General features: G+C 37.6%; 1 protein-coding gene across 1 annotated transcript; it reads right to left on the reverse strand.

The window, feature by feature from the left end:
• Positions 1–4,198: 4,198 nt before the first annotated feature.
• Positions 4,199–5,566, reverse strand: LOC104906894 (uncharacterized). The gene has a single exon (XM_010695724.1). It carries the CDS (start codon positions 5,564–5,566, stop codon positions 4,199–4,201), a length of 1,368 nt encoding a protein of 455 aa, XP_010694026.1.
• Between the last annotated feature and the right edge of the window lie 14,912 nt (positions 5,567–20,478).

The raw sequence follows: 20,478 nt of genomic DNA on the forward strand, positions 1-20,478 counted from the left end.
GTGATTGTAATTCCATTCATGGGGAAGTCACGATTCACTATATTGCTAAGAGGTAGTTTTCAATCACCTTATCTAATTCGCTTGACAAAACTGACGTGCATGAGCATCATCCTTGGTTCGTCCAAGGGATAAACTTCATCCTCATTCCTTGGAGACCCTTCTTCAAGCCCTTTTTCTAATAGCATAACCCATGTAGACTAGTGGGAGAAGATCTCGTTCCTCCCAAATGAGTATTGATCTTGTTCCTATCTTATCTTCTCTCCCAAAGTATTGGCCACCTTATTAAACTTGACAAGTTTTCCCTCCAAAATGATGAAAAAGTTCAATTTGCTCGATTTTGTCTCGACCTCACAATTACTAAACCAGTCCCAAGGTCTATAACTATGGATTCGACAACGAGTCTACTGAATTTCTTATTCTATGAGAGGGTGCATGAGGTTTGTCCCCTTTGTGGGTGCAAATAGCACAAAGTCTCACAATGTCCTAACAAACACGCTCCATGCATTGATCGAGTTATTTCCAAGCTTCAAGCTAGCAACCTAAGCGCCTCTCTTATTACTCCCTCTAACAATGGTTGGATCTTCGTGAAACCCCAAAGGCGCCCAAAGCACCGGTTTTTCCAGCGTCCCCAGCAACGCAAGGCTCCACCTTCTTTCCATCCACCCCTACAAATGCCTCCACCTCCCCTCTCCATTGCATTGAGACAATGCCTCCACCTTCTTTCAACTTTGATGATGACATGGATGAGTACTTTTCTACGAGTTAAAACCATCGATCCCTCCAAGAAAATGTTATTAAACATCGCAAAAGGGATGCTGCAGATGGTCCCTCCACTTCTTCTCTCTCTCCATGATATGTGGAAATTCTATTACTTTATTTTGCCTAGGTTTGAGGTTTACTTTTGGTAGGTGTTATGGCCGTGTTTTATATAATGTCGACGACCTACGACCGATGCTAATAAGCGATACTCGACTTCGCTAAACTAGCTTGATGATGCGATGGACAGCAAACCAAGTCAAGGTTGTTGTAACAAGTCCTATAGTCAAGCAAGATGTTGCTAGTGCCTCCTGAAATTGAGTTGAACGTGTCTAGCAATATAAAGAAGTATTGTGAAAGTAACTTCATCATAAATCAATCCACATTCATTAGAAGGCCAAGTCGTCGAGTTGTAACCCTTTAGTGCCTCCTGAAATTGAGTTGAGCGTGTCTAGCAATATAGAGAAGTATTGTGAAAGTAACTTCATCATAAATCAATCCACATTCATTAGAAGGCCAAGTCATCGAGTTGTAACCCTTCCTATTTTTTAGGGGAGGCTCTTAGTAGTGCAAGACTTATTGGAAGTTCTATAAAATGAGAGTTGTAGAAGGAATAAAGGGGGTTACTAAACACAACCTCACTTTACTAACGCAGCGCAAAAAATCCTTATAATCATATTCTTTCTAAAAAAATCTCTTTCTCTAAGAATATTCTCTCGTCCTCCTTTCTAACTGTTAGAGGAAAAAAACTTCATAGGAGACCTAATTCACAAATTTTAATATAATACTCAATGGACGATAATTTTGACTCAAGCGAATTTCAATGTGATGTAAGTTGTTCATTTTCTTTGTCAATATGCATTGTCGAGCGATTATTTGATTTGCCTTATTTCGTGCAAACTGCATGAAACTGAATAAACTGTTTCGTTAAATTTGCACGAAAAAAGTCTATATTATGTTTCATGCAGATTGCATGAAACAGTTTATTATGCTTCATGTGGATTGCACGAAACAGTCTATTAGGTTTCGTGTTGATTGCATGAAACAGTAAATTTGAACCTTCGATAATGTTCGCAGTTTGTTTCCAAATTGTTGTAACATGCAATTTCCTGTTTGCTGTTTTGAAACCACAAAAATGGAGAAAAGGAGGAAGACAAATCACTGAATTTGTTCTATTGTAGGGAGAGATCACTCAAAATTAGAGGAATTCTTAGAAATTAAATTGGTTCAACCCTAGAAAAAAGCTAGAGAAATGGTAGAGGGAGAAAGTAGGCTGAAATGGTAGATGGTGAATGGAGTTATGAGGGGGTATTTTAGGTATTTTACTGGACTGCTTTAGTACAGTGAGGTTGCATTTAGCAACCATGGGAATAAAGGGTAACTGCTTCCATACAATGCTTCTGCAAAAGAGCTATTACTACTATATTGAAATCACTCCACATATGAATTATAAAACACACTATCTTTATACACTAACCCTATCTCCTTAGATGCAGTTCCACACACCTACATACTACTACCGACAATATGCCACCGAGGCCATACAAAGGCAATTCCCACAGAAGAATTTTACTCGTCCAATTCATATTGTATAGCCAAGCTACAACAAATGCTTTGTATATGCTTTATATATATTTCTTTATGTCAATGCTTTGTATTTGCAATAGCTACTTATACATGTCCATACAATCTACTTGTAATGTCAATGGCTTTAACGCCCGAATCCTAGTGGATTGGTGGTCCCATGTCCACCCGCGGTTTTTATCCACCTTCATTGGGGTTTTTCGCGTCACCATTTCTTATATTCTCTTTCTTTATTTTTGTCACGTAGATTTCTTCCTATATCTTTCTTGTTCTAGTCTAGTTATCAACGTCCCCACCAATGATCGTCCCTTGTGCGATTTTTGACATAAACAATTTGACGCCCACCGTGGGCCGATGGCTAGATTTTTTTCCTCTAAACACATTTCCACAAAAACCCTCACATTTCCACAAATTCCAGTTTTATCATTGTGATGTCATCAAAACCCATCTTGTAGTATTCATATGCATACAATAAATAATTTTTATCATAGTGTCATCTCTCGGCAACAATTATTCAAGAAATGCCATATCAATCTTGAAAGGAATTGTATAACCAAGAAAATGCTCATGGTGGCAATGGACGTCATGTAAAACATAAATCTGGCAGTATGAGTCGCCATTGTACGATCGACGCCGAATTCATCATCAAAGTCCACGTGAGTGTATGTTGCTGTTTAGAAGTATATTCCGTCGCCAGAACTCAACGTTAGAGTAGTCCCTAGAGTTCACGCTGACGTTGAAGTACCAGTTGCAACCAGAACCATTTTAGAAAGGACATCAATCCTTGATGACGTGTTTGTTGAAGCTATGATGTATAGCGCACACCACATGTGAGTGTCTCACATTGATTAAATAAGAGAGATGGGTTCACTTTATAATGCAAAGGGGTTACTCCCCTTATTGCCATATGGTTTCAAGGTGGAACCTCCTTTGTGTTGTGAAGTGGACTCTCTCTCCTTGTGATGGGTGCGGCCCAGGCCCATATTTAACATGGTATCAGAGCCAAGCCCACGACTGGGACCGTTAATTATTCTGGGCCAATTGAAAAAGGGACCTCACATGTGAGGGGGAGTGTTGAAGCTATGATCTATAGCGCACACCACATGTGAGTGTCCCACATTGATTAAATAAGATAGATGGGTTCACTTTATAATGCAAAGGGGTTACTCCCCTTATTGCCATATGGTTTTAAGGTGGAACCTCCTTTGTGTTGTGAAGTGGACTCTCTCTCCTTGTGATGGGTGCGGCCCAGGCCCATATTTAACATGTCAAAGGACCAACTCAACCAAAAGCTTAAGCTGATGGTTGAGGCCCCAAGAATAGATTTATACTCTATCACGCCGCCTCACGCAAGAGCCCTTTGGGCTTGAAGTGTGGATGCAGCACAAGTCTCCTTCATACCTGACGCTAAATATTCCACTGAGAAAGGAGGGGTGGATGAGATTCGAACCCGTGACCTTTTTGTCATGCTGGCTCTTGATACCATGTCAAAGGACTAACTCAACCAAAAGCTTAAGCTGATGGTTGAGGCCCCAGGAATATATTTATACTCTATCAGTGTTAATCGCGAAATGATAGAGGACGCCACCCCAAATCATGAGTGTTTGACACCTAAAAATCTAAGGTATAAAATCAAAGTATTTTCCATTATTTCACATTGTTTTTCCGCTTGTTTTTCCATTAGTAAAGCAAATGTCAAGACAAGTGACACTAGTCGTTAATGACGCCAAAGAAATGACTATGTCGAGATCCATACACTGCCAATTAATACCAAATTCATGATAGTTGTTGCAAGTTGCAGCATAAAATTCAATTTTTTTTTTTTTTTTGACATCCAAGCAACATACAATAACGAAAATTACTCTAATGAAAGTCTGGTCTTTCGACAGTTGAGCGCCAGCACGTGAGCCATCTGTACTTGGTCCCGATTGACCTTGAGCAAAGAACAGCTTGGTAGCTCTCCTGCCTCTGTGCGAATGGCATCAAGAGTGTAGTGAATTGTGATGTCCTCACGAGCTTTAGAACCCAGAAAAGTTACTAGTAACGCCGAATCCGTAATTATTAAAACATTTGCTAGGTTCATAGAGCGAACCCATTTGATAGCTGATAAGCAAGCTAGTGCTTCGGTGTGAAGGGCAGAAGAAGCAAACAAGAACTCCCCTTTGTTTCGAAATGGTCGTGATTGTCGCATTGCAACCCAACCTACTCCTCCAAACCCCGTACTTTTATCCCACGAACCATCTATTTGAATGATTATATCCGGATGAAAGCCTTGCAATTTACCCAGCTTGATAGAGAGGAGACCTGGTGGAGGCCCATAATTGGGAGCAGGCGGCGGAATGAAAGGAGGATGATCATCTCTCAAAAATCTGACATGTTGTTGATGACTCTCCCTAAGGTGACATTGGTAGACTTCTTCTGTAGCCCTAATATGGCTGAAAACTTGCCCATTCCTGGCCTTCCATATGGCCCAAAGAGTGCCAATGAACTGTGGTAGGCGCAAACCTCCGAAGCCATCTTCCTTGAGGAATTTATCCATCCATAATTCTAGCCAATCTGCCATTGATATGTCTGCCGGACCAGAAGGGTTAATTTGAAGATCCGATGCCACCCAAGCTTCAATAGCCAGAGGGCAGAACCGAAAAATATGTTGATCATCTTCATAATCATCAAGACATGTTGCGCAATGGGAAGTAGTCGTAATATTTCTTTTCAGGAGGTTAGAAGATGTGGCAAGACAATTGTGCCATATCTTCCATACAAACAATTTCCATTTAGGCATGATGTTCAAACCCCAAAGTTGTCGAAAGAACTTCGAACCTATAGGGGTTGTCATGTTGTATGTTTCATTTTGCTGGTGGCGTAATAGTAAGCCGTAACCTGACTTGGTGGAATAATTACCTGACCGGGTCAACGGCCAGTAGAATCGGTCCTTCTCAGTAGGCCTGTAAGGTAATTCCATGCTCTGAATCATCCGTGCATCATGAGGGATGAAGAACCGATGTATCATTCGTGTATTCCAACCCTGATTATTTGGTAGTATAAGATCTGCTACACGTGTGGTAGTTGCTGTCCCAAGATTAACATTATCCCGGAATTTTGGGATTTGACCATGAACCCATGGTTGAGAAACCGCTCTAATTGACGTACCATCACCCACTTTCCAGATGCAGAACATTTTCAAAATTTGATTTGCCTGCAGAAGGCCCCGTCTACCTAGTGACATGTTATGCTTTGAACTTCTTATCCACGAATGTTGCGGATTGGCTGAGCGAAAAACCCGTGAAATTAATAAATGTGGCTGTTGATGGATACGCCAAACCTTCTTCATAAGAAGGGCCATATTGAAGCATCCCACATTACGAATGCCTAAACCACCCTGACCTCGAGGTCAAAGTGTTGTGTTACTTATTTATTTTTCCTTTACCAACATGGATATTCTGTACTTCCACAATTGAGTCAAATTATGACAAATGAAGCGTATGAACCTTGGACTTTATTAAACTTTAACAAATTGGTTTCCATTAAATATTCTTGTACTTGCGTTATGATTCATTCATTTATAGGAGTAGAGTAAAAAAAAATAACTGATTTTTACGTGCATTATCATATGCATGAAAAGTACTTAGATGTATTGAAACTTATATATTGTGATGACTAACATATTATATACCAAGTGCATTTCTAAAGAACATAAAGTTACAGGCGAAGATCGTAATGTTAAATGATTGTGATGTCAAGACCATGCAATAAAAAAACAACAAATCAAAGGTAACATTATATTTTGTGGCTAACTTCATTTCATAATATTCATATTTTTTCGTGAAGTTGCCACAGGGGGACAAGACAATATACTTTGCTTGTTATAAATTTAATGCTTTGTTCATTATTATTATCATTGATCTTTAATGCATGTTTTAATATTTATTGTTTTGATTATCTTATCATTTTTGATACTTAATGCTTTAGTTACAAATATTTTTTTTTTCTAATAATAAGCAACACGATATTAAGGGATTAGTTTAAATGTCGATGTCTTCTGAAGGTAAGTTTTCTATTGTGAATGGCATTTATATTACACATGTCATGAACAACGACAATCATCAAAACCACTGAGGTATGTCATATTACTCTTATTTTTAATATTAATATGATGATCATTTTTATCTTGATTAAAGTTTTAATTTATTGTCTCTCGCTCCTAGCTAGTTTCTAATTCGTTGTTATTAACATGGTCTTTATAACTCTAAAGTTTTACTTTTTATTCTTATCTATATGAATCTTACCTTAACGCTTTACATTTTATTTCCATCAATATCTTGTTGCATTCAAGTTTTACCTTTTAGTTTCATTGTTAATTCAATATCTATCTCACCTTGCAAGTATTATCTTTTCATCGCCATGTTTTTAACATGAAAGCACACATGATCAATTTATGATTCACATCACTTTATCTTGTTTACTATTCGTTATCGACTAACCGTGATTGTTGTGCACGTAGTCGAAACACTTGAATCTAAATCTTTATTATGGACTAACATCGTTTGTATTATTCAAATCTTTTTACATGAAATAAGTGTTTTCGATTTACTAAAAATGTCATGCCTAAGTATAACATTATTGTTTAGAGTGATGACAATAGGATAATTGGTGCCACGATTAAACAACATGACCACGACATATGCAAACATGAATGTCACCTTACTGTAGTTCATCATTTCATCGCGTCATCTTAAATCCAGTCTTGAACCAAATACATCTCTTTAGTAATATTCGTCAACCATGCAACACACAAGTAAGTTTTTAACTCGGCATGACAATAAGGTATTTCTCTTTAAAATTACTTATATTACCTTTGGTAGACAACACCGTCTCGTTTTAATATCCTCCGTCTTTCGCTCATAACTAATTGCAATAATCAGTTTGCTTTAAGATAAAACAAGTTTTTCAGGACGAATGGAGCATATATATCATAGCATCAAGGTTCTACACTCCCAGTTACTTCCAAAGGACGACCCTAAAGTCACAAGCGTCATCTTATTTTATGGCTAACTTGAGTCCAAAACTAAGTTCGATATATGCAGACCTCTGTTTTGTCCTAAAGTCGCCACAGGGGGACATGATAGTATGATTTAATTGTTGTGACTTTTAGATTGTAACCTAAGATATTTTTATCATAACTTTGAAAGCGATTGACAATTATGCTTATAGAATTTAAGCACAGGTACAACATTAGTCAAAGACTTACGCGTCATGAGGGCTCAACTCAACAATGATTACACAATATCACTCAAAGAAGTCTAAGATCTCAAGTAGATAAAGATGCTAGAAACTTCTGATGTCATCACGACATGAAATACATCTAAAAAGGAGCATCATATGGAGAATACAGTAGGGGCTAACACCATCATGACAAAGTCTGACATTAAAACGTCTTTTGCCATTAACGTTGTCAAGTAAGTTGCAAACTGTGATCATTGTCGATGGCACATAGGGTATGCTACAAAACTCTTTCAAAACTTTGGCTTCTATGCTATGGTCCAGATGAATGGGATAAAGACTTAGTACATAAATTATCCGTCACACTTGACTATAACGTAATTACACTAGCATTTACTCTTGTTTTAGTTGTTAACTCAATGACAACTCTTCTCTATCGCGAAGTGACAAAGAGGTTACTATTATTTGCTTGAACTAACGTCAACTACAAGACTTAATCCCTTCATCAAAATTGCTTGAAACTTTTATATGTTTATAAATAGTAAGACATTTAAAGCTAACATCAATATGTAGATTGAAAATCGTTTGACACAATGACGACAAGTTCAATGACAACAACGTGACGGTCACGACAGTGATGACAAGAATCAATTAACAAATGGACCTGACACCCACACTTAGCATTATGACAATCCGTGTGGCTATCAAAACATCATCAACGAGCACTCAATCCTTAAGTCACTCAATCTTATAGTACTTACGTTTCTCCTTCATTATAGATTTTATTCATTTCACTTTATTCTTTGCAATTGTTTGTCACTGTGACTTATACCTTTATGATTCTCATCATCTTTTACATATTGTTTCGACGGTTTTGATTATCCCTTGCTTATAATACATATATTTCTATCATGCTTCTGAAAGTACTTTTTAATTAGACCTCCAAAGAGATGTTATGTTTACAACTAGTTTTGCAGACCCGTCATGTAGCAATGGCATCGACAAAATTCTGATTCTTGAGAAGTACCCTTGTTAATTGACTCCAAACGTCAAACATCAGTTGTTCGACACTATATAAGACATTCATCACCAAAACCAACGTTCGTAGTCAGCGTCCAGAGTAGTAGATGTTATTTCACTATTTTGATAATGACATATAATTAATGTTTACATTTTATTAGTTTAATTCGGTTTTTAGGTTCCTTGTTAGAAGTAACTTTTTTATGTCTTAGTTCTAGTTCTCTAGTTTGTTTTTGTTTTATTTATTTTATTTGTCTAGTTTTAATACGGATAAATGTTCTTAGGATTCACAAATAAAATGGTAAATATTTTATGAAGGTTTGATTAAGTGTTTAATCAAGTTTAAAATTATTTATTATTTACTTGTGTTATCCGATTTATATTGTGGTGATAACTAATGAAATATATGAAGATTTCATAATATCTTGTTTAGTGAAATGTATGCGCAGCATTGGTATTTTCCTAGAAATAAGGAGCCGCCAAACATTAACCTAAGCAAAAGCACCAACAAAGTGAACGTTGAGGTAGTTCCTAGAATTTAGGAACCACAACAACCTAACTATATGTAAGGCGTGTGATAATGGAGAAGTGGCTGAGATCATGGAGAAGATCGTGGAAGCCCAACAAACTTAACTGCCAACGGAAAGATTACAACGGACAAAATGGAGAAGTGGCTAAGAGGACGTGTGTTCATGGAGAAGAACATGGAGAAGTTCGTGGAGAAGAAATCAAGTAAATAGGTCTCTACAAATAGATGTTTGTAACGATCTCTTAGTATAACTTTCAGAATTTTTATGTAATATTCTTAGTGAAAGTTTGATCGGATTTTCTTCTTCTTAGACATTGATGTATTATAGATTGGGTTGAGAGAATCAGAATCCGTAATCATTCTTGAGAGAAAGAGAGAAGGAGAAAGAGAAGAGAGAAAGAGAAAAGACTTCGTGTGAAGTCAAGGGAGAAGTCAACTGTTCAGGGGGAACAGGCTGACTAGGAACAAGTTCCTAGAGGAACAGAGTTGGTCCAAGTTTAGGTTGTACAAAAGAGAGTCTTTTGGCCTAAAAGTGATTAAAGAGAATTGAGTCAAAATCCATAGTGGTCAAGGTTTTTCTTCCTATTGGGCCTAGTTAAAAATCTCGTGTTCCTAGTTCTTTCTTTATTCGTGCAATTAGTTCCTTCTTACTTATTCATTCTTTTATTTCCGCAAAAAGTTTGAAAATCTCTCCAACTATAATTCACCCCCCCTCTTGTAGTTGCTTTAGTGTTCGTCTAAGACTAATAGTAGACAATGAGTATGTTTAAGGCAAGCGAGACCATATATTAGATGATGGTAAATGACATAGAATCTCAAATATTATAAATCTAAGGGGACGACGACGTAAAGTCAACAGTTGAGACGCTACGACAAAAATAAATCATTGGCGTACCATAAACAGTCACTAACATTGCCAAAACTCATGGCGACAGTTAAACAAATTCTAATCTATTTATGCAATTCTTGCTCATATCATTGAGCCAATAAGAACTACTTATTGCTAACATTTGAATGCTTTATTGTGGTTCTTATCTATTACACATGTTTATATTGGTCCTTACAAGCACTACTAACTTGGTTATCACAAGAACATTCGTTGTTGCATCTTTTCTTTCGCAGAATTAGTGACCGGCGACACGATGACGACGTGACGTTTGTGTCCAAACGACGTGATGCCTGTCACCAGATCAACAACACAACGCCTTCCTCCAGACGACGCGACACTAGTCAGAAAACGAAGCGACACATATCTATACACGATACAATGCCTGTCACCGGAGGATGCCATGATAATCGCTAAGCACCAAAATGACATAGGGACCAACCATCACTAGTAGAGAAAAGGCAATTTGCGTCGGATGTGAGGAGCCCATTTGCGTCGGACCCGGGTGCGACGCCAAAGCCCTCGACGCAAATACTGGAAACATCTGCGTCGCACGAGAAACGACGCAAATGGTGAGCATGTGCGTCGCACCTATATACGGTGCGACGCACATTCCCTGCTTCAATTCCACCAAGGGAATGGCAATGTGCGTTGCACATTGCCTGCGTGCGACGCACATCAGCAATGTGCGTCGCACCTAGGCAATGTGCGACGCACATTGCCTTCCTGGTGGATGAGCAGGGCAAGATGTCGTCGCACATGCCAAGGTGCGACGCACATTGTGGTAATTTGCGTCGCACTTTGCCTGTGCGACGCAAATGTCATAAAATTTTTTTTTTTTCGTTTTTCAGATTTTCTGTTGGTTTGTTTAACTAAAATTTGATGATTCAAAACTAAACAAACATTCATATTAATAATTGTGAGGGGAAAATTCGGCAGAGTCTCCTTTGTAATATGGATAACCCAAGAAATCGTTGGGAATATATATATATATATATATATATATATATATCAAAACTGTTTCAATACATCTCAAATAATCCCAAGCAAGCAAACCAATGTTGCCATATACTCAACCAAGTTGCAATAATAAACAATTATGTACATCTACTACACTTACTACACTAACACTACTTGGCCCTTTCTTCTCCCACGAGATTTGAAAGAATCGCGCAAAATTTCTTTGATTTCGTTGATATCTTCTATGGTGTATGGTTCAACGCTTTAGGAAAATCCTATAAATATGTTAACTTAGTTAATAAACTTTAAAAATATAATAAAGTAACCAATTTACAACATATACATACCTTCTTCAAATCATTTGACTATAGAGATAGCGGACGATTTGAAACATGTATTTCATAACGAAATAGCCGCATTCATCTCCTCCCGTTTGTTGAGCACACTACACCACATTGAAATACACATATTAGAATCAAAAATTAAGAAATATTAAATAGAACTATAAAATGCATATCAAATACAAAACCATAAGATTTTACCTTCATAGATACCAAGACAATTTTGTTGCCTTTTATACCTTCAAGGAGCAGGAATGATGTATATGCCTACAACAACAACAACAATGATGTATATGCGCTAAGTACATAAAAGAATTAAAATATAGAATAAAGTAAAAGAATTATAAGAATTATAAGAATTATTAACTTACGTATGCAACGGTTCCTTGATAGCTAAGGATCTATCTGATCTCCTAAGCGAATCAAATACATATACCGTTTTTTGTGTAGAGAAAGGACGAGAAGAATCCAATGTTGACTAAAACATGCAACAAAATGTGATAAGTTAATATATAAAGATAAAAGGGAAGCATACTTTTCAATGTACGGAAGTTGGAAAATAAAGCATGCCTTTCAATGTATGGAAGCATGATGAATTTCATATTTCGACTGGTTCTCAATGTCCTTTGCATATAGTTGATCGCGGCATCTGGTTCATGGCGTAGCATGGTCTCCGAGATCATACTAGGACACATGAAACCAATATTTGAATCTTCATTCCTATCACTTTCATCTGACAAGAACCTACACTCCAAATAGTTATAGTTAGATGCAATAATAGTAATAAATATCAAATTTGATTAGTTTAGAGTTTGAGAAATCTCACATCATAAATACTTGCAAACGGATACATTAAGCCATTCTCCCGTCAGTAGTTGGAAAAATCTTTGTCGGAGAGAATGATCATCGAATCAGAAGGATAGTTGAAGCAGGAACTCCTACTAACTTCGATACTAAAAAGGCTCATCTGCAGGTTTTTGGCAAAAACAAACGATGCATCTCCTTGACCGCATCAGACATATCCTCAAGTGACACGCTAATCAATGGATCTATGTGCCTATGTGCAGACTCATCGGTGCAAGGATCATTAGCAACTGTTTTCTTTTTCTTCTTCTTCGCACCTTCTTTAGATATATGTTCCTAATTCAAATCGACTTCTTTTTAATTCATATTATATATAAAATAAAGATTGTTTGGTTATTTATATAAATCAAGATTTCTAAGTATATACATTTAGATTTCTTATTATATACTAAATCATAATACTAAACATAAGTTACCTGATTATCTGAGACCAAAAATATCAACTCTTTAGGCCATTCTATGACAGAACCCTCGGCTTGACTGAGTTTCGTGATGAATGGAGTAGAGAGTGGAACTGGAACATCTGCGTAATCCACATAAAACTCATCAACACTCACTCTCATGGCAGTCGTAGCGTGTGATGATGCTCCTGTCGTGGATGAACGGTACCCAGCTACAATGATCGGTCCGAGACATCCGCTATTGCCAAGCGACATGGAACTTGACTCTTAACATCCAATAAGAGAAAAATGACATCAATTAAGTGTTTTAGAAGCATAATATAATAATTAGAAATATAAAATGACAATATACCTGCAAGTCCGCAAATGGATCATTGCCCCCGATTGACAGCTACTAGGAACGACTGGAGTGGAAGGAGTCGGTAATGGAATACCTAACTGCGTCGCATAAGCCATTAACCTTTCTTGAACCATAGCATCTATCTTCGAGTTCATCTCTTCAATAGTCTGCTCTCTAACTCTTTGACTCACTCTAGCCTCGAATGCCTGAATCTCCTCATCATCCATGCCCTTACCCTTGGAGCACTACTCTCCGATCAGGATCTCCCCAAACAGATGTAATCCCAATGCTACGCCCAGCTGTTAGCACACGCCCAGGTCGGTCTTTCCTCTGCAAGCACGTGAAAGAGCATCATCCATCCGACCTGGAACAAACTCTCCTTCAGCTTCTTTCTTTTTCCAATCATCCTGCGTTCAAGTTAAAAAAAGTCATATGATTAGTAGTAAGACGAGTAAGGAGACAAGAAAAACGTTATAAATTTGAACAATGCTTACAATGGACTCTTTTATCTTTTGTGTTTCTTCATTAGGAAAGAGAAATTTCCATCCTTATCTTTTTTCGATCTCGCGAGAAGCCAAGGCAATGTCCGATCCGGCAAGGAGGTAATCAATGATGATGTAGAAGAGTCAACAGATGATGCTGTAGCGGAAGGGATATACCCTCTCCTTTGCCAAATGGGAATCATCTCCGCATATGATTTTTGGCCCAAAAAATGAGGATGCTTGTTAGCAGCCTGAGAGATTCTTGCTTTTGCACTTTTAGCCTAATATAGGATTTAGTAACTAGTCAATATTAAAAAACGTAATGAAAATATAATTTCATATTATATATTACTACCTGGAACTCCTTAGGCTACATTTTTTACAAACTGGTCCCATATCTCTCGCGTGATGTAAGGATACATCACGTATGGCTGCCTATCATGTTAGGCCCCTTCCTCGTTTTGTGATCCATCTAGTCACCAATCTTGACTTGAAATCTCTCCACCGTTTATCACATGTAGTCAAGACATCTCGTTTCTTCAAAACATCCTCTTCTATTCCAAACTCTCTCTTCAATATACAAAAATAAACCAATTAATAATAAACGATTAAAATTATAAACATAATCTCAATTAGTTTATTAAAAGAATAAGGTTACTTACTTTAGCATCTTCCCACAAAGTGTTTTGTGTGCCTTCTGGAACATCATCCCAAGTGCCGTACAAGATAGACACTTTGCTTCTACTTATCTCCCCACAATAAATCTTGTACTCACAGCATAGCGCCCAATCGGACGTATCCACTCATCCCAAGCAAGAACTCTCTGAATGCCGGGTTTGGAACGTATCCCTTTTGTAGGACCTCTTGGCCTACTTTTCTTCTTCGTAACAGCTGCATCAGTAATCTGGGGCTGTACATCAGATGCATCACGCATTATCTCATCATCTGCCATCACTACACCTGAAACCATGTACATGTTAGATTAATCAATAAATTAATACACAATTATTTGAACATGCAAAACGCAAAATAAATAATTAAAGATTATAAACATTAGTAGTTGTGTTAATATTACATAATTTACCTATTAATCAGCTATTTCTTTGCCAACGTAAAATCCCTCATTGTGGTCTCGACGAATGTAATTTGTGTCTAGATCTTCCCCTAATGTACTTGGAATGACTACTGACGAAGCAATGACTTCATTGAATTGTGCATCGTAATCTTCTTCATCGTGTACATCATCAATTCCAAGTATTCTCCTTTTTCCTTCCATGACAACAAACCATTTTGAATCGGCAGGGTCAACCATGTAGAATACTTGTTTTGCTTGTGATGCCAATATTAAGTTATCTTCATGATGTCCTAACCGGCTGAAATTGACTAATGTAAAAAATCATGTTCATCTTTCTTCACACCACGACGAATATCAACCCACTTGCATTGGAACAGCGGAATCTTGAAGTCAACATAGTCAAGTTCTAATATCTCTTCAATGAACCCATAGTAAGACTTCATTTCTCAACACCGTTCTATCTGTTTTACTTTTATACTCTGATGACAAAGCCCCCATCGTAACACCACTGTTTTGCATCGTGGATTTGTCATCTTGCCGTTTAGTATAAAATGTATAACCATTGATGTCATACCCCTCATAGGAAAGAACTTGCGTCTTTGACCCATATGCCAACCATTTCAATATATCCGATACATCGTTAGGAGTATCAGATAATTGGTTCATAACTCGTTCTTTAAACCAATCAACGAACGTCCGATTATGCTCAATCATCAAGTCACGTTCATTAAACAATGGATACTGAACACTAAGCACAGTCATGTGCTCATTTAAGTAAGGATGAACTTGTTTCAGATTTTGTAACACAATCAATTCTGCTTTTCTTTTCAACTCTCCATCAAGACACAATCTTTTTCTCCCAATGGTACCACAACCTTCAAGCCTTCCTTCATGTCTAGATTTTGGCAAACCAATTGCTTGTGCACGTGCTAAATACTGACTTGCATATTCAGATACTTCCTCAGCAACTGTTCTTTGCACAATACTTGCTTCTGGTCTAGCTGGATTCATCACTTTACCCTTCAGAGTACCCATATGTCTTTCAAAAGGCCACATATACCTCATACAAACGGGCCCACAAAGTTTAATTTCTCTAACAAGATGGATTATCAAATGAGGCATGATGTCAAAGAATGATGGTGGAAAGTACATTTCAAATCGGACATCGTCTCTATTACATCGGCTTGCAAGTTATCTAGAATGTTAGGATCAATCACCTTGTTAGAGATAGTTCTGAAGAAGAAACACAATTTTGTGATTGTATATCTTACTTGGGAAGGCAAAATTCCTCGTATTGCAACAGGTAATATATGCTGCATCAAGATATGACAATCATGAGATTTCAAACCAACAAGTTTCAAGTCCTTCAGTGAAACAAGGTTTCGGAAATTTGACGAGTATCCAGCAGGAACCTTTAACCTATGCAGGGACTCACAAAAACTAGTTTTCTCCTTCTTAGACAAAGTGTAGCAAGCTGGTGGAAGATAATAGCGTTGTCCCCGCTCCTGAGGTGCTAGTTCTGGTCTGCCCATTTCAGCCATGTCTTTCCTAGCTTTAACTCCATCCTTTGTCTTCCCGGGCATATTCAACAATGTCCGACAATGGCATCACAAACATTTTTCTCAATGTGCATTAAATCAAGACAATGTCTGACTTCCAAACATTCCCAATACGGAAGGTCCCAAAACTTAGATCTTTTCTTGTATAAGTTCTTTGAGACACTTTTGAAGGGCTTGCCAAAAATTGTTTCAATATCCTTTACCCTATTAGAAACCTCTTTTCCACGTAAAGGTACAGGGGCTTCTCTCATCTCCACTTTTCCGTTGAACAACTTTTTCTTCCTACGGAATGGATGATCTAAAGGAAGCCATGTACGATAATGCAGGTACACATTCTTCCCACAATGATGTAACCGCTTATCAATCATATTCTCATCACAAATAGGGCATGCCTTTGCTCCTTTAACGTATACCCTGACAAATTCCCATAAGCCGGGAAATCATTAATCGTGCAAAATATCATGGCACGCAATGTGAAGTCAGTTTTCGCATACGCATCGAACATGGAAACACCTTCATCCCACAACAATTTCAGATCTTGAAGAAGCGGGTCAAGATACACATCTATATCGTTTCCGGGTTGCTTAGGACCGAAATAAGAAGCGATAGCATAATAAATTTACGCTTCATACATAACCAGGGAGGGAGATTATAAATTGTCAGTAGAACCGGCCAATGCTATGTTGGGTACCTAGTGTGCCAAATGGGTTCATCCCATCTGTACAAAGTCCAAGCCTAAGATTTCGAGGTTCTTTACCAAAACGGGAAACTTTCGGTCGATATTTCTCCATTGCGGAGAATCGGCCGGATGTCTAAGCATCCCATCTTTCTTCCTCTCGTCCGCATGCCATCTTAGTAATCTAGCATTATTTTCATCCGAAAATAAACGCCTAAATCTCGGAATGATTGGTAGATACCAAAGAACTTTCGCCGGAGTTTCTTTCTTTCTCATCCCCTCATCATTATTCTTTTTACTTTGTATCGAGACTTTCCACACCTAGGACACTCACGCAAATCCTGGTACTCGTTTCGATACAACACACAATCATTTTGACATGCATGTATCTTCTCATATTCCATACCTAATGGACACAACAATTTCTTTGCCTCGTAGGTAGAGTTGGGCATTTCATTCCCTTCAGGTAGCAATTCTTGTAAAAAAGTGAACAACTCACTTAGACTTTTATCTGTCCAACTATGCTTCGATTTCATATTGAACAATGTAAGGATTCCAGAAAGTTTAGTGAAATTCTCACACCCCGGATACATAGGTTTTTCCGCTGCACTTAAAATACTATCATACATATGCGGACGATCGGTTCTTTCATCCTCCAAATTGTGCAACATCTCATCTACTCTATCATGTTCATCATCTACCATGTCATTTTCATCATCTACCCTATCATTCTCATTATAACCATCTCCTTCAATCTCAACCTCAACCTCATCAACATGCAAATCATCACACAAGCTAGTGGAGCTCATACCCACATCATAAAACTCTCCATGCCATGTCCACCTAGTATAGTTACTCTTAAACCCACGACGAATCAAATGATCTTTAATTTGATCCATATCACGATACCCCTTGAGTTATTGCAATCACAACAAGGACACAAGACTAACTTTGACCCATTCTCCGATTGATGTTCTAACGCAACTCTAATAAATTCATTAACCCCTTGTAGAAATGTCGTCGAAATTCGATTACCATACATCCAGTTTCGATCCATATTCATACACTAGAGACACCAAACAAGAATACAATCGATCACATCATTCAAAGTAGTTTATCAAATGCAGTCATGACCATTTGGGTCCTTATCACTCCAACCTAACCCATCCTTGAGTTTCTCATCTCACTAGTGAATGAACATTTGGTTTTCAATTCTAAGAAAAATCCGGCAGCACTTCCCTACAGTTCTCCAAGTACACGATGAAGATAGTAGTTAACTATCAACATATGTACCCAGAGAACGCTTAGGGAAATGAGCCGGATCTTTCTTAGAATCAAAAACCAAACATTCATTCACATCCTAAGTGAGATAAGAAACTCAAAGACAGTCCCAAACCGGGGACTATTCAAGACTTACTCCTAATGAGTAAGCCCGAACGGGTATCTAGGCAAATGATGCACATTGCAATAAAACAACACAAACCAATCCATTCCTTAGATTTCCCTCCCCACCCCATTAAGGTATGTCCATATAGGTTTGGTTATGATTCAACATATATTTTCCCAATCACATAATAACCAAACAATTCATATATATACATTCCTAAATCCAAACTAATGGTTACATTAACATACATAAAAAAAATAACAAAAGATATAATACATACCTCTGCTCTCAAGGAGCAGCGAAGACGAGCACAAGTGCACAAGCTTGGAGAACCGGCAAACCGATGAGGACTAAGGTGGCAACTAAACTACAATGTAAAGGAATGACATAAGTTTCAAATTCTAAATTGAGCATTCAAGAATTCTAACTCATAATTGAAGCACATAATTCTAAATAAAGCATTCAAGAAACTATATACTACACAAACTATACGTTCAAGAAACAAGAATGAAATCTGTAATATGTAGAGAGATGTTATAATCGCAGCAAATTTTACGAAATGGAATTTTAAGAGGTATGGTTACAAACTTCTTCTTTACTTTCTTTTCTCAATCCCTTCCCTCAAAAATAATTGTGCAAGTAGATTACAAAAAAATAAAAACGCATAATGATTCGAGACAAACATGCTAAAGATTATTACTGAAATTTCTAGAATTTGCTCGTCAAATTGTTCAATTTTCGCACAGCTTTACAATTGCTATAACACTGATGGGAGGTTGAAGATGGACAGTTCAATAGAAAAATCAAAAAATCAGAAAAGAAGATATCAATTAAACTACTTACTAGGCATAAATTAATTCACAGCAAGTCAGCAACTAAAATAATTCAGCATTATAACTACAATCAAGTGTCAATTGTCAACTAATAGAAGTTCAATTTATATTTCATAGCATGCTCTATTTAGCTATGCAATTGTATTCAAATCATCAAATAGACTTCTTAGACACTAAACTTATATTCTCAATTAAACTACAATAGTAAACATGTAATCAGGAACTTGTAAAATCAGCACTTAGCTAACTTAAATTAAAAAAAATCAGTCATCTTTTATATACAATAAGTTTAACAACTAAAACTAAAAATCAAAGTTGAAAACCTTAAACTGAAAATTCTAAATACAACTAATTTCACAATTTGCAAACGCTAAATTGAAATATGAAATTTGAAGGACAAAAGAAGAGTTAAGAATTTGAGACATACCTGATGAGCGCGCTTATTGCCGGCGGCGGGACCGACGGCGGAAAGTCAGTCCGTGGCAAAAAAACACGACATGCAACTGAAATTAAAAAAAAAATGAGCAACACTAAAATTCGCACATTCTACAAACAGGTGTAGCACCGGCGAGAGTAAGGACATTGTCTAATAGGGTAAAGGAAGAAGAAAAAACCTGTTGTAGGATGGGGAAAGAAACCAAGAAGCGACGGTGGGTGGTTGTGCAGCACCGGCGAGAGTAAGGACTGCGGAGAAGCACCGAGAGTGAGAGAAGAGAGAGAGTTTGCCGACAAGAAAATGCCGTTGGGAGAAGCGCCGGCCGCCGACGAGAGTGAGGACGAGAGTATGAACGAGGGTGTCGCAGGAGAGAGAGAGAGAGAGTAGAGCAGCAGTTGATTCAAAGTTAGGGCTCGAAAAAAAAAAGGTCGTTGGGAAATAATACTGAGATAGTGGGCCAAAGACATTGTGCGTCGCACGCAACTAACATGCGACGCAAAACCCTAATATGCGTTGCACAGACGTACCATGCGATGCATATTAGGCGTGTCTGGGTATTATTTTTGTTGTTTTCCGTCATACATTGTCTGTCATGCGACGCAAATAGGTGTTTTGCGTCATGTCCGTGTATATGCGACGCAAATACGGGGACGGAAATCATGCTTTTTATACTAGTGCACGATGTCACAAATGTGGGTTACACGAGTTTCCAAAGCATGGAACACACATCGAGTCAATATCATCACTTGACATTAGTTCACATGATCTACTAGCTATGACGACATAACAAAGGTACTCATTTACATTTCTCAACTGCATCTATTGAGCACATACAATCTAACGCCAGATATCGGCAGACACGCTAAACAACACACATAGACATACATAACAAATTTAGACACATACTATATATTTCAATGATAAAATTATTTATGTCATGACATTTGTGTTCCAATGCAAATGAAGTTTTGTAACAATGGATAGTGCATTGGCTAAGTGACATTAGATGGCACAAGTTTGCTATGATGACATACTGACATGCAAAGGTATTTACACCAAAATTCACTTAAGTATCTGGTAACACCTTTGAGTTTAACATTGTGTATCCACAGACGCGCCTATGATTATT

The sequence above is a fragment of the Beta vulgaris genome, chromosome 3 (assembly GCF_026745355.1).
Source record: "Beta vulgaris subsp. vulgaris cultivar EL10 chromosome 3, EL10.2, whole genome shotgun sequence".
Lineage (NCBI taxonomy): Eukaryota > Viridiplantae > Streptophyta > Magnoliopsida > Caryophyllales > Amaranthaceae > Beta > Beta vulgaris.

What these genes read in the sequence shown, in the direction of transcription:
- LOC104906894 (XM_010695724.1), bottom strand. Translation starts at nt 5,566, where the DNA reads ATGTCACTAGGTAGACGGGGCCTTCTGCAGGCAAATCAAATTTTGAAA.